Below are 15,205 nucleotides of genomic sequence, written 5' to 3' on the forward strand. Positions count from 1 at the left end.
TAACAAATATTTAATCCTGCCGTTTGTCTTTGCACAGGCAGATGAGCTTCAGTTCAGTTATACACATCTATTATCCTAAGAAGATACAAATTAAAAAACATACTGTTAAAATCTTGAAATATTTCTATCCTCTCATCCATGTAAGTTTGCAATATGTTGGCGTAATTTTCAACATTATAATCAGGTAGCTGAGTCATCTCCAGGAGTTTGTCATCTGCATCAATCCACAAATGCAGTTTCTGTAAGGAAAAAACACAATCCACTTTTTCTATGCATTTAAAAATGATGCATGGTCACTTATGATGCTAGGATAGAGTTGGAAAATTGGTACAAACATTTAAACACTCATATCTGGCAGAACTCTGAATGAAGAAAATTTAGCTGCAGGTCTTAAAACTCAGATTAAAAAAGAATCATTTTTCCACTAGCAAACAGTCAAGATTTCACATCTGTATGTCATTGCACAGTTTCCCCTACACCTCATACTGGATTCAAAATAAAACCATAAGTGCTTATTACTTATGTTTCATAGCAAAGAAATATGGATGCTGGAAAATTTGGAACAAAACCAAAAACAGGAAGTGCTGGAGAAACTCAGTAGGTCTGCCAGCACCTGTGGAGAAAAGCAGACTTAACATTTTGTAGCATCTTGTCCACTTGTTTTAAACAACAGATTTGATAGAGTATCAGTTGAATAATCAACAAAAAAGGGAAGCTGGTATTCTGTTGTGTTGTTAAAAGAGTAGAGGATATATAACCAAAATGCTAATCTAATTTTCAGCAGATAAGAGCTTATACTCCATTACATAATTGCACAAGTGCCCAAGACACAAATCAGTCATACAGGACAACATTTGGTCCAACTCATCCATGATCAGGTTTCTCCTAAACTAGTCAGGTTTGCCTACGTTTGGCCCAAATCCCTCTAAACCTTTGCTGTTCATCATGTACCTGTCCAAATATCTTTTAAAAATGTTGTAATTGAACTTGCCACTACCGCTTCCTCTGGCAATTTACACATACAAGCCACGTTTTGTGAAAAAGTTGCTGAAATCCCATTTAAATCTTACCTTAATTATAACCCCTAGTTTTGAAATCCCATACCCTAGGGAAAAGAACTTTGCTGTTCACATCATGTTCCTCATGATTTTATAAAATCTAGATCATCCCTGAACGCCTATGTTCCAATTAAATAAATCCCAGGCCTATCCAGTCTCAATAACTCAAACCCTCCAATCTCAGTAACATTCTGGTAAATTGGTTCTGAACCCTCTCCAATTTAAATTAACATTCTTCCTGTAGCAGGGCTACCAGAACTGTACACAAAAACAGCCTAACCATTGTCCTATACAACCACAACATGATGCCCCAACTCCTATAGTCAATGACTCGGAGCATGAAGGCAAGCATGCCACATGCCTTCTTTACCACCCTATCTTCCTGTGAAGCAACTTTCAAGTAACTTTGCACCTGAACCCCAAGATCTGTCAAAACAGATTCATTAAAAATCTTAAAAACCAGAAGACATTGGAGATGTTTAGCAGCTTGTGTGGAGTTCAGCAGATTGGGGGAACACAGCAGAAATACATACTTTAGAGACTTAATATGAACAAACGAGATGGTGTATTTTGGGAGATCTAATATGGGAGGGAAGCATACCACAAGTGGTGGAACCCTTAGTAGCATCAATCTCAGGAAGGATCTAGGTATACAGGTGCACAGTGGATTAAAAAAAAAAGGTGGTATATGGCATGCTTACCTTCAAAACAGTTGGGACATAATATTAAACAAGAGGGCAAGTCATGTTGCACCTGTATTGAACTTTGGTCATGCCACATTTAGAACATTGTAACATACAGCTTTGGCTGCTGCACTACCAGAGAATGTGAAGACTGAAAAAAAGGGTACAGAAATAGTTTACCAGGACGTTGCTTGCTTTGGAGGGTCTTAGCTACAAAGAGAAAAGATAATTGTTTTTGTTTGAGAAGGCAACCTGAAAAGCTTACAAAATTAGCAATGTTTAAGAGACATCTTTACAGATACATGAATAGGTAGACAGTAGAGGGATATGGACGTGTAGAGGCATTAGATTTTAGTTTTACGACATGTTGGCACAGTCTTAGTGTACCTAAAAAAGGTCTGCTCCAGGTGTTGTACAGTTTTGTTCCAGAGCAAGCAGAGACAAGCCCTGCCAGCCATTTGCAGGTAACAGCAGACCATTGCAGTATCTTGCTAAGCATAACCACAGACCAACACAGAAGTTGAGTGCCAAGTGTTCTTTCATAGGATAGCACCGAAGACACAGCATACACTGGGGAATCAAACCTGGGATCCTCATTATGTCAATTGCTCAGTAAATCACCTGCCATCTAAAGCTAAAGGAACAAGTCAAAATTTTGAGTTGGGTGAAAAAATAAATCTAATTCATACCTGTTGAATTTCACGATGTTCATCCACCACTTGCTCTTCTAGTTCAATAATGTGAGCAACATCTACATGCAAGTCACAAATCTTTGATGGTGCCTCCTTAAAATGGAAGGACAATCAAGACAACATACGTATGAGCAAGAATTCAAGTTCATTTTTTTTGAAGAGTGTGCATATAGCAAAAGGTCAGTGCTGGTTAACATTTTTGTAATAATTAATGTTTGAACTATTAACATTTAAGTGTAATTTAAAAATTACACAGTTTACAGTACTGACTCCAAAGCAAAATATTTCAGATTTACACAATCCTTGGAAAGAGCCAAGAGTGCAGAGTGCTGAAAAAAACCCAATTCTGACAGCATGCAAAAAAACAGGACACTGAAGAAAAATAAATGGACACAAAATGTCAACTTTCTCTCAGATATCTGACCTGCTGAGTTTTACCAATTCTATATAAATTAGAGCACAGCCTGAATGAAGGGTGAAATCATACTTCATGAAACAAAAGTAATCTGAACACTACATTGAACAAATATGTAAGAAAGCTGCTGTTGGCAGCTGACATCAGCACGAGCATCATGCATATGCATAACAGCAGAGATTTCAGTGTGCACATTGGTATATGTGCAGAACAAAGTGTGCAAACTGATCCCTGCTAGAATTGCACCAATGCCAATGGGAGGGGTAATACCATTCCCTCATTCTTCAGCAATGTTATAGCCAAATTGCACAGCCAAAAAATGTGCTTTATCCCACAATTACCTGTAGTCCATTTTGGACCACAGCAAGATCCACGAAGGAGATTCTCATTATATTGCTGGAATCAGCTCATTGTAGCGAGACAATAAAAGGATTTACTGACAGTGGAAATCTGACCTGTTGGGTGGGTGTTTCATTTCCAACGCTTGATGGAAATTATGACGACAGCATCAGTTACGATTCTTGCTCTCATTTTAAATTTGTATTTTCAGGTCAATTAGCCGGTCTTTGATTTCTAGCAATTCAGGTTTTTGTTTAAATTCACATACTAATTAACACAGCAGTATAAAATGGAGAACTAACAATACAGCAGCTTCATTTTTTGGCAAGGAATTAAGGACATATCAAATGTTGAACAATGTAGCTAAAGAAAATACAAAAGTCAGAGGGAGTTGTATTTAAAACAGTAGAGAGATGCAGTCTGACCAAAGCACCGAAACTGGGTTGTGCCAAATGAGAATATATTTCAAGCACCAGAAGAAGGAAATGAAAGAGCCGATTTTACATGGGTAAAAAGTTGGGCTTTTAGATTAGATCATATTAGATTAGATTACTTACAGTGTGGAAACAGGCCCTTCGGCCCAACAAGTCCACACCGCTCCGCCGAAGCGTAACCCACCCATACCCCTTCATCTACATCTACCCCTTACCTAACACTACGGACAACTTAGCACGGCCAATTCACCTGACCTGCACATCTTTGGACTGTGGGAGGAAACCAGAGCACCCGGAGGAAACCCACGCAGACACGGGGAGAACGTGCAAACTCCACACAGTCAGTCGCCTGAGGCGGGAATTGAACCCGGGTCTCCGGCGCTGCGAGGCAGCAGTGCTAACCACTGGAAAGACTAGCACAGAAGCGTAATGGCACAGGATGGCACCATGCAGCATATTATACATTCACTAGGTCATTTCCTTGTGCCAACCTCCTACTCCATACCCTTGTACAGTAGCGCCTTGACATACGAACGACCCCATTCACGTACAAATCGGTTTAAGAATAGGATTGTACGTAAAATTTTGCTTCAACGTACATATGAAATTCAAGGTACGAATGCAAAAAGCCCATGTGCGACCGCGTGGTTTCATTGTTCTGCTTTGCTATGCGCTTGACGAACGCAAAAGTTCTCAGGCCCTGCATGATCTCATTCAGTTAGTCTTTGGCACATGCGCTGTGAACAGCCGTCTAAGCATTCTTACGCTATCTGAACAATGGGAAAAATTGATTCAGTTTGCAAACCAGGTCCCAGAACAGATTAAGTTCTCAAGTCGAGGCACTACTGTACATGTTTATCCAAATAATCAATGTTGTTGTGAAAGCTTCAAATGGACCTGCCTCCACCACATTTTCAGACAAATGCATTCTATACCCTAACTACTCACTGAATACAATGAAATTGAACTATATTTGCCAAGTTAATGGAATTTAAATAATAAAAGAGATATTCTGAGAGATTAGGACAATGCAACATAATAAAATGCAAACAAGAAAACATAGAAGTCATTAATAATTAGAAAATACTGGTATGGCAATTGTGAAGATGCCTAAGAACAAGGAACAGGAGTCAGCCATTCTGTTGTCAAGCATTCAATAGGATGACTGGCACTCCACACATCCATTTTCCTGACCCCTCTCAATCCTCAACTCCCCTACTGATCAATCCGAGACTTAAATATACATAAGAACTCTGCCCTATAGCCCAAGTGGAAGGAATTACTCCTTATTTCAATCTTAAAATTGGCACCTCCTAATTCTGAAACTATACTTCAAAGACTTGAGGAGAAACAGCCTCTCTGCATTTATACTAAGCCCCTTAAGAATCCTACATGTTTCAATGAGATCACCCTTCATTCTAAAATCCAATGAGTCAAATCCCAACCTGTTTAACTTTTGTCCGTAATCTGTTTAAATTGCTGGGTGAAGTAAAGAAAGCTAGCTGGTTATTATGGAGGTCCTGTCCTCAACTGTATATAGACTTAAATTGAAAAAACATTATGCACGTTGGACGACATTACGAAACACCCTTAAAAATCATTGAATTTTATTTTTATATTCAGAAATGTTACTGATTTAAAGCTACTTCATGCCAGTACGAAATAACATTCATTCAGTTGTAAATCTAAATGACAAAATCATCAAAAAGCAATTAATCAGTAGTTGCTTATACTTATGTACAATAATTTAAAAAGGAATACTAAAATAAACTATTCTGAAAAGACAAAGAAAACATGTTGCTGAATGAGCTAAGGTACAATTTTTTTGATGTTATGCTTATGTGGAACAGTCTCAGTGAAAAGATCAGCCATGATCTTGCTGAACAGGAGATTAAGCTTGATGGGCCAGGTGGCCTACTCCCATTTCTTAAGTTCAGATACTTTTTTTGAACTTTGTCCTTTCTCCCTTTCACCGTAAAAGGAAATTTCATATAGAATAGCCTTTATCATCACATTGGCCTTTTGAATGGCTCAACTGCTTCTACCATACCTTCAGCCAGTACATTCCATACACCAACTACTTGGACTGAAAATGTTCTCACACACCACTCTGCTCTCTTTTGCAAATCGCAAAAGTCTACACCTTTATCTTTCTTTCTTTTACTAACAAACAAAGTTTCTCCTTATCTATTCCATTTAAGCCACTCAGGATTTTGGAAGCAGATTTGCTCTTAGCCACCTTCTCAAGGAGAACAGTCCCAATCTCTTAGATCTATTCTCAATGCAAATTTCTCATCCTTAGAAGTGATTTATAAGAATTTTTCCATATTCTCTATGATGCATTCACAACACCACCGTAGGAGCAAAGATTAGGCCATTCAGCACATCAAGTATGCTCTGCCATTCAATTATGGCTGATAAGCTTTTCAACTCCATTCTCCCAGTAACCCTTGATCCCCTTGACACTGAAGAATCAGAGTCTTAAATATTTGAGGTGACTTGGCCTCCACAGCTTTCAGTGGCAATGAATTCCATATATTCACCATTATGGCTGCAAAATTTTCTTCGTTCTCAAATAAAAAAAGGAGTTCTCCTTACTCAAAAGGCTATCCCCTCAGTCTTTCCTACCAATGGAGGCATCTCTCCAACATCTTCTGTCCAGGCCATTCAACATTCTGTGTTTCAATTAGATTTCCCCCTCATCCTTCTAAACTCCATAGAGTTCCTTTAAGCTAAGCTTTTTGGTCCTGGGACCATTCTCACGAACCTCCTCGGAACACACTCAAAGGCCAGTACCTCCCTCTTGAGATATGGGGCCTAAAACTGTGCACAATACTCCAAATATGGTATAACCAGAGCCTTCGAGCTTCTAAAAGCAGGGATATACTTTTAAGTCTTCAGAATAAATGCCATCTTTTTATGTGCCTTTGTACTGTTGACAACCTGTAAGTTTATCCAGAAATAATCCTGGATTGGAACTAAAGTCTCTTTGCACTTCAAGCTTCTCAGAATTTTCTCCTCATTTAGAAAATAGTCCAAGTACTAAGGTCTCATGCGTTTTAAACATTCACTAAAAATCTTAAAGCTGCACCTTCCAAACTCTCAACCCTCTAGAAGGGCAAGAGTAGCACGTACATGTGAACACCACCTGCTAATTCTCCAAGCCACTCACCATCCTGACGTGGAAATATTTTTACTGATTCTTTACCATCACTTGCTCAAAATCCTGGAATGCACTCCTAGGGCATTGTGGGTAAACTTGAAACACTGACTGCAGTGATTTAAAAACTCGAGCTTCTGATAGGCACCTCCCCACACAGGACTGAAAAGAATCACTTCACTTCTGCACTCTGCCTTTATTAATAAAGTATGGACACTGCATGCTTTACTTATTGCTCTTTCCAACTGTCCTGCCACCTTCAGTGATCTGTGCACATATATACTCAGGTTCTCTTTAGAATTTCCTTCCTCTAGCTTACATTGAAAGACAATGTTCTACCAAAATGCACCACCTCACATGCCTATTCATGCCACCAACATGTCAATTTACTCATTGAACACAATCTTCAGACAGGTGGATGATCTCATTAAAATCCTAGAGGACCGTATATGCCTTGAATTTTGAGCAGGATAACATTTCAAACTGGTAACAAAATATCAATTACAAAGTTTTCCACAATAGAAGAATGGTCAAAAGACTAAACAAAAGTGAATAAATTAGTTAAGGGCATACTCCTGTAAACAAACACAGAAAAGTCTGCTTTATGCTTGAAGAATTTTTAAATACATTCTCAAATCCTCACTTGGTGTACCTTATAGTAAAAAAAAAGTTAGAGTCCGATATATTCTCAAAATATTTCTAAAGAAAGTCATTCTAAACTGTACTTACATTTTCCTTACAGAGCAACCGAATGTCAGACTCCAAGGACTCATTGAATCCTTGCTCTTCAGGTATTGTGGAACATACTGGCTGATTGGAAACTTCCTCAACACCAAGTTCTTTCACCCTTGAATAAACAAAATGAATTTTTTTGGCAATTACTATAAAAACAGCAAAAAGAAAAAATGCTTAATCACAAGTTAGGCTATTACATTTCGCCTAGTTCTATATTAATGATCAGCAAATTTACATTCATTGGGGAAAGTATTAGTGAAACAAAGACAAATTAACAATCTAGAATTTACAATTCCATCATTATGATCAGAGGTAAACATACTTGAAATTCAACCTCAAAAAAAAAACAAAATGGCAAAAATCATTGCAAGGTTAACTACTGTAGACTAACTCAAATCAATAGCCTTCACCCCTTTCCATCTCAAACAGACTCTGCAAAAGCATTGACAGATATAGAGTATGTTTAAGAAGCTTTTAATAGAACAAGCCATTGGATGCATTAGGAAATAAACTTGTACCAATAAAGGCATGACCTCATTTGCTTTATTAGCTATTTGAAATTCAATTATCATAGTTTAAGCGGTTACCTGTCTGCATATCTCAATGTATTTAATGTGTGTTCACAAGAATTTAATCCCGGTGAGATCATTGCAATCTGGAAAAGAAAAAATTTCAGCAAGATCCATAAATACTCTTATGAACTAATCAAATGCAAGATCCCAAAATATAACATCATTTTCAGTTAAGGGAACGATTCCATGCTATAGGCAAAGCCATGTTAGAAGGACAGAAGCTCTCTCAAGAATGCACCAAGTCTGACCTATAAGCAAATCCAGGTCCACAACAAAATGCTAGATTAAACTGCTCTGGGCAGTCAGAGATAGCTGATAAAAGGCTGGTCTGACCGGTGATGCCCATATCCCACAAATGAATAAAAACAAAGTCAGTGCCAAAGCAAACTCTCAAATCTGAAGATAGTTGGCAAAGTCTGCACTCAAATTGAAGTTGGCACGTTTGGATAAAAGTAGATAATATAGGCATCTTTGTTTCTGCTTAAGACAAGCTGACTGGACAGGGCCCAGATTCTTATCAGCCTTTACAGACTCTGTTGGACCACTAGCAAATTACAATAATTATTTCCCAACAAAAGCAGGTTTTGCTCCTGGTCACTTTGTCAAACCCTGCTGGACACACATACAGACAAATGATTAGATTTTGATATTCTCTCATGTGGATTGTCACATGCTGATTGTTCGCTTACATTATTGATATTTGGGCGGCACGGTGGCACAGTGGTTAGCACTGCTGCCTCACAGCGCCAGAGACCCGGGTTCAATTCCCGCCTCAGGCAACTGACTGTGTGGAGTTTGCACATTCTCCCAGTGTCTGCGTGGGTTTCCTCCGGGTGCTCCGGTTTCCTCCCACAGTCCAAAAGATGTGCAGGTCAGGTGAATTGGCCATGCTAAATTGCCCGTAGTGTTAGGTAAGGGGTAGATGTAGATGTAGGGGTATGGGTGGGTTACGCTTCGGTGGGGCGGTGTGGACTTGTTGGGCTGAAGGGCCTGTTTCCACACTAAGTAATCTAATCTAATCTTATTTGAATAGTTTTTCAAAGGGCTGGAAGACTCATTACCAACACCTATTTGAAAGGCAACATTTATTTCCCTACAGATTGCACAAAAGCAAAAATCAATGGTTCATGACAGTGTGCAAAGTAGTCACTCACAACACCATGTACCCCACAAATGGATTTTCAGGATTTCATTATGAAACTGGATATTTAAGAATTAAGTGTTTAAAGCACAGAAAATGATAAAAAAAAAGGTGTAATTTTAAATTAATTGCAAATTGAACTTATTCTAAAAAAGATGAAATATTTGTGCTTTCCCCATCATTTGCTCATCTCCCATAAATTGTTTATAATTAACACCTTAACATGTAAGAGACGATAAAGATATGAGAGCAATTAATCAATCAAGGAGTACAATAGCATTAGTTAGGTGAGGCACCCAACGTCCTGCACCAAAATATCATGCAGCAAAGCAGTTTGATGGCAAAACAAACTTTGCTGTTCCACACCATGTAACAGTGATCAATTCAGTACATTTTCCATTACCCACTTTTGGCTTGAATGTAAAAGTCCTTTTGTCCAAAATGTGTAATATCTGTAAAGATTAAAGATGTACTGTGTGTAACAAGCTTCAGAAATAAATAGACTTACCATGCAAGTTCTAGAATTTTCACCAATAAATGAATCTCTCAAAACTAGGGTCAGCTTGCTTGCTCGAAATGGTGTATAGTTATTATTCTGCCCTAGTGATCGAATGCACTCCTAGAAGACAACAAATTTGAGAAAAAAAAAAGACATCCACATTTTAAATTGAGCAATGAAATCCTTAACACTGTCCAAGCTGTTTTACTTAGAACAAAAATTACACGATGGGGTGTAAATCAGGTTTGAAATGACGACATTTTGGTGCTGAATGCCAAATCAACATGATCCTATTGAATGACGGAGCAGGTTTGAGGGGCCGAACACCCTATTCCTGTTCCTATTGGTTACGGTTTTAATAGTTCACTTGGCAAGCAAACAAGCCAGCTAAGCATCATCATTAGATTGGCAGCACTTAGATTACCCATGACACTGAATCAGTGCTGGAAAAGCATCCTCAGAAAAATTGAAAAATTTAAACAAGCCAGTCAGGTGTACAGCATGGAAACAGACCATTCAGTCCAACTTGTCTATGCTGACCAAATATCCCAAATTAATCTCGTCAATCCCATTTGCCAGCATTTGGCTTATATCCCTCTAAACCCTTCCTATTCATATACCCATGCAGTGTGTTAATTTACTTATGTTTGAGAAAAATGTTTCAAACCCTTCATCTTTAAAACTTGTCATCCCTTCTATTCCTAGAAAAGGATTTAGATACCAGAACACGCCCCCTTCAACAACATTCTAGGTATGCTCTTCTGTAACCTAAAAGCCTACACATATTTCCTGAAGTACGCTTCCAGAATTGTCCTCAATAAAGGTCACAGATTGACCTTGACAAAAATTTAGCAGGCTCACTGTTTTTCTATTCCATTTCTTAAAATAACTGGGAACATTTTTTAATAACTGGGAACTTTTAGAGACTAAAAAAAAAACTAACAAAAAACAAACAAACAAACAGTCTTGACAAAGAAGAAACAACTGAATTAAAATGGCCATAGTGATAATTTAACTACAGGCTGAGTCAGATCATGAAATCATTAATAAACTAGACCCCGTTTGAACTAAGATTAAAAAGATAATCAACATGACTGAAACCACTCAGATCTGCATTTCCTTTTCAATTTACACCTTCTTGAAGTTTCACATAAATTGAAATGAGTCACCAGATCATCCAGCCTGGAAAGAAAAAGTGAATTAGCAATTTGAGAAGATGTGTAGCTCAGGATGATAAGTATTAAGTTAGCTTGCCAAGACTGAAGGTTTATTTTCAGATGTTTTGTTATCATACTTGGTAACATCAGAGAGTCTCTGGTGAAGCGATGTTAGTATGTCCCACCTCTTAGAGAATTCTTCGAAGCATGGCATTCTAACCAAAATGCCATCAATAAACACATCGATTTAGACCCTATCTACTTTCCATTGTAAAACAAAACAGAAGTGACATCACCCACCTAAAGAAACCAAGACCTATAGAGGCTGGACATGCCACCAGAACTTGAGACTCACTGATATTTTGTCACCATACTAGATAACATCTGAAAACAAACCTTCAGGCTCCGTGAGCTAACTTACATACTTAGACCAAAAAAGTGAATACATAGAGGAACTCTATTTCAAGTGAAATTTGCAGAAGTCAAAATTATTTTAAAATGGAGGTAATGCATGACATGATATTTACTTGGTGAAAGACCAGAAATCTGGGGATTGTTCTCCTTAAAACAAAGGCCAAATGAAAGCATCCAAAAGGTTGGGAGTTTGGATGGAGTAAATAAGGAGAAACTTGCCACTGATGCCTCAGTCAGTAACTTAAGGATGTAGATTAAAGACAATTGGCAAATGACTTGTCTCTCAGGGATGAGGAGTGAGTTGTTACAATTTAAAGTACACTGAAAGGAAGAGTAGTGACTGCAGATTTCAGAAGTAAAATTGGATAACAGCTCCTTGCTGGAGTACTATCACTCTTCTTATGCAGAGAATGGACAAGAGCAACTGAAGAATAGCATGGAAAAGTTCAAAATTGTCCTTTTGCATGTGTAATATACATTTTAGTTACCTTCAAGGCAAGTAGGCTTTTATTAATCTCTGCACCTTCCATTCTGGTTTGTCGGTCTGCACTGCTAGTATCAGCACCTCGCTCATTTCCAGCCAGATCAATGAGAGAAAACTGACCGTAAAGTTCATGATTCCTCCGAAGATGAATCTGGAATACTGCATGGGACCTAGAGGAGTTGCTATTTGCAGATGTTTGCCCAGATGTCCTAAAACAAAACAAAAAAATTAGCCTTTAACCTTATAGTATCATACTGTATGACAGCATTTTGTAATATAGAGCAGCTTTAAATATTCAGTTTTAAATAGCCTTGGGAATTCTCACTTAAGTGATTTAGCTAGTATTAAGTTGTATGCTTAAAACCTGCAATGCCAGATTTTGCTTACAATCATGATCCCTACAGGAGTTCATGACCTTTTAACACTTACATTAAACGCGACTTTACATTCTCTATTCAATAATTAACTTCTAGAACAGAAGCAAACATGCAATATTTAAAGTACATCATGGCCATTTTAAAACTGATGAGTTTTGAAGTTAGAAATTTTGCTACCAGTACAATTAAGAGACATTTAACAGGACCACGATTTCTTTAAAACATCATATTAAACTAATACTAAACCTTGTATTAGGTTATAATTATATCATATCTGGAAAATACTTTTACATAATTCAGTGCTTAAACACCACAACTTGAATGCGGGTACTGATGAGTCAAGATAATTCAATATACGCTTGTGATTATAAACACGTGCTCGAGATGTTCAATACATGGAGAGAGAGTGAAGTTTCTCTACCAGCCATGTTTCTGAAGGGAGTCAATCAAGGAGAAAAGCAAGCAAGAAACAAATATTGAAGGAGGGAGAGAAAAAAAAAGTTACCTGTAATTGTTCCCCATATCAATATTCTTGACTACATCATCTGCAGAAAAGACATCCTGTTCCCGGAGACCTACAATCTGTACCTGTTGTTTATGATCTTCCATTATACGCAACTTAGTTTTTTTATTCAAGAGATCAAACACCTGTAAAACAAATGAACATTAGTTCAGTAAGCCGTGTGGAGGAATAATATTTGCTTTCAGTCAGCCAATCACTGTTTAGACCAGTTTTCTCTTCCATTAATTAGAACTGAAATCTAAGAAAATCAAGTCACCATCTAACAAAATGCAGCTGAAAATTTGCTGGAAACCTGCCAATGCAGGGGTAAAAAACACTAAGCTTATACCATTTATTTTGAGTAGGGGCAGGTGGTAGAAAATTGATGTTAAAAACTAACGGTCCTTTTAGAAAAATTTAAAAACTGGAATTTCTTATTTCAATTGGAAGATGGTTAAACATCCATATTTTGGTTGAAGAGGACATCTGTTTAGATGAATGGTTGGGGGAAATAAAGAGGTAGGAGAGAAAAACTAAAAAGGAAAAAAAAAAGGAAAAAAAAAAGGAATTTTTTGCTTCCCAATGAAGTCAGATATAATCATAAATGCATCATAGGCTAATGCTTCCAGCAGAATTTTTTTCACAGCAAGCTGTTTGGGTTGGAGGGGAAGGTCGAAAGTATTCTTTGAAGGAAGGAAGGAGTCAAATTTGGTATCATTTGTAATTCAGAATAAATAACATACTCCTCACTTAAAATAGTGAAGTAACATCTTCTACTTCAAATATTTATCCATTGTTCCCATAAAGTTCCAGTGCCACTGCAGTCCTCAGGAATTTGCTTTGGGTTCTCGTGTGGCATGCTCCAGTAATCCATGTGAAAATATCCTTCTAGCCTCTTGCCTTAAAATTTAAGTTAGGACTCTTCATAGCCATAATCAAATCAACTCCAACAACCAATAATTCATAATGTTGTGGTATTTTATGTATTATATCCCTGATTAAGGTTCCTATTGAAACACCTTCTGAAAAAAAATCAATTTACACCACATTTATTTACAGTCAAATTTGTAAATTTGCCTAAGTTACTGATATTGAACTAAATACTGCCAATTTAGCCTACTGTCTTAGAAAGGTTATTGGGCATCATCCAGTTCTAGATGCAAACCACACATCTGGGATTCTAACTCCACTGATTTCTTCCCCCCCCCTCCCCCCTTAATTTATATCCTACATCTTCCATCAACATTTTAACTTCCACAATATCAGATATTCTGAGAGGCAGTGACATAGTGGTAAATGTTACTGGACTAGCAATTCAGAGTCCCAGGCTAATGTTCTGGAGAGATAGGCCACAGCTGCTGGCAAAATTTAAATTCAATAGAAAAAAAAAAAATCTGGAATTACAAGCTAGTCCAATTGTGACTATAACCATTGTCAAATATCCATCTGGTTCACTAAAAAACAAACTTTGGGGGAAAGGAACTCTACTGTTCTTACCTGTCCTACATGTGACTGAATGCACAGCAATGTAGTAGAGTCTTAATTGCCTTCTGAAATTTCTTAGAGACCTAATCAGTTTAAAAGGGAGGCAAGGATGGGTAACAATTGCTGTCCTTGATAGAAACACCCAAGAAGAATGGAAAAAAAATTGGATCTCTGGGACTGTGCTATTTTGGTAAACTGGGTGAGGCAGAGGTAGAAAGAAACATTTGTTCAGTGTAAAAATTCATGCAAACACCAGAGAAGTCAGTAAAAGAAAGCAGTATTTTACAGGCAGGGAATCCATAGACACATTCTCTTTTCAAAAATCTCATCACCTACACCACGTTTTCACTGAGAAGCTGGAAGCATTTGCAAGTGACTATTAGACTTTCATAGTGTTTAGATTAAATACCTTTTAATCTTATAAATCTTCTATTTATGTTTTTATGAAACATTGCAATCAGTTAATGTTGCTCACTCAAAGCAATTCTGAACCCACCTTACCACTGTAGATTTCAAAAAAGCTTACGGATACTTTCAGACTGAGATCCTTGTATCGAGGCTGTTCAAGCAGCAAAAATACATCTTGAGCTATAGGAAAAGAATTGGAGAAAAAAAAAAAGTTTTAATTTGCCTTTAGTATGTAGAAAAATAGAAACAGTAGGTCATTCAGCCCTTTGCACCTGCTTTGCCATTCTATATTATGACTGATCCTCTAATTCAATGCCATATTCGCACATCCTTCCTGCATACTTTGAAACACCTTAACGTCTAACAAAATAATTTTTTTGAATTCACTTAGTGACTTGGCCTCAGAAGACACTGAAGGCCAAGAATTTAACAGGTCCACAAGCCTTAGAGTAAAGAAATTTCAGTCTAAATGGTCTACCCCATATCTCAGGATGTCACCTGGGCTCCCTAGAGAAAACATCCTCCTTACATCTGGTCTGTCCAGCCCTGCTATACATTTTTATACATTTCAATCAGATCCTCCCACATGCCTTTAAGTTTTAGTGAATATAGGCCCAGTTGAACTAATCTTTCCTCATGGGACAGTCCTG

The 15,205-nt window shown here is 37.6% G+C and overlaps 1 protein-coding gene across 1 annotated transcript in view; it reads right to left on the minus strand.

Moving 5' to 3' along the window:
• The window catches only part of LOC140479982 (kinesin-like protein KIF2A), a 66,466-nt gene that overhangs the window by 2,872 nt on the left and 48,389 nt on the right, over window positions 1–15,205 (minus strand). Inside the window, exons 12-19 of the mRNA XM_072574445.1 lie at window positions 14,644–14,735; window positions 12,666–12,808; window positions 11,788–11,992; window positions 9,738–9,848; window positions 8,104–8,171; window positions 7,511–7,628; window positions 2,431–2,526; window positions 104–239 (exon numbers count right to left, since the gene is read on the minus strand). Coding sequence (XP_072430546.1) covers window positions 104–239; window positions 2,431–2,526; window positions 7,511–7,628; window positions 8,104–8,171; window positions 9,738–9,848; window positions 11,788–11,992; window positions 12,666–12,808; window positions 14,644–14,735 — 969 coding nt within the window. The remainder of the gene's footprint in view (window positions 1–103; window positions 240–2,430; window positions 2,527–7,510; window positions 7,629–8,103; window positions 8,172–9,737; window positions 9,849–11,787; window positions 11,993–12,665; window positions 12,809–14,643; window positions 14,736–15,205) is intronic.

Source organism: Chiloscyllium punctatum, chromosome 7 (genome assembly GCF_047496795.1).
Source record: "Chiloscyllium punctatum isolate Juve2018m chromosome 7, sChiPun1.3, whole genome shotgun sequence".
In the NCBI taxonomy this organism is placed as follows: Eukaryota; Metazoa; Chordata; class Chondrichthyes; order Orectolobiformes; family Hemiscylliidae; genus Chiloscyllium; species Chiloscyllium punctatum.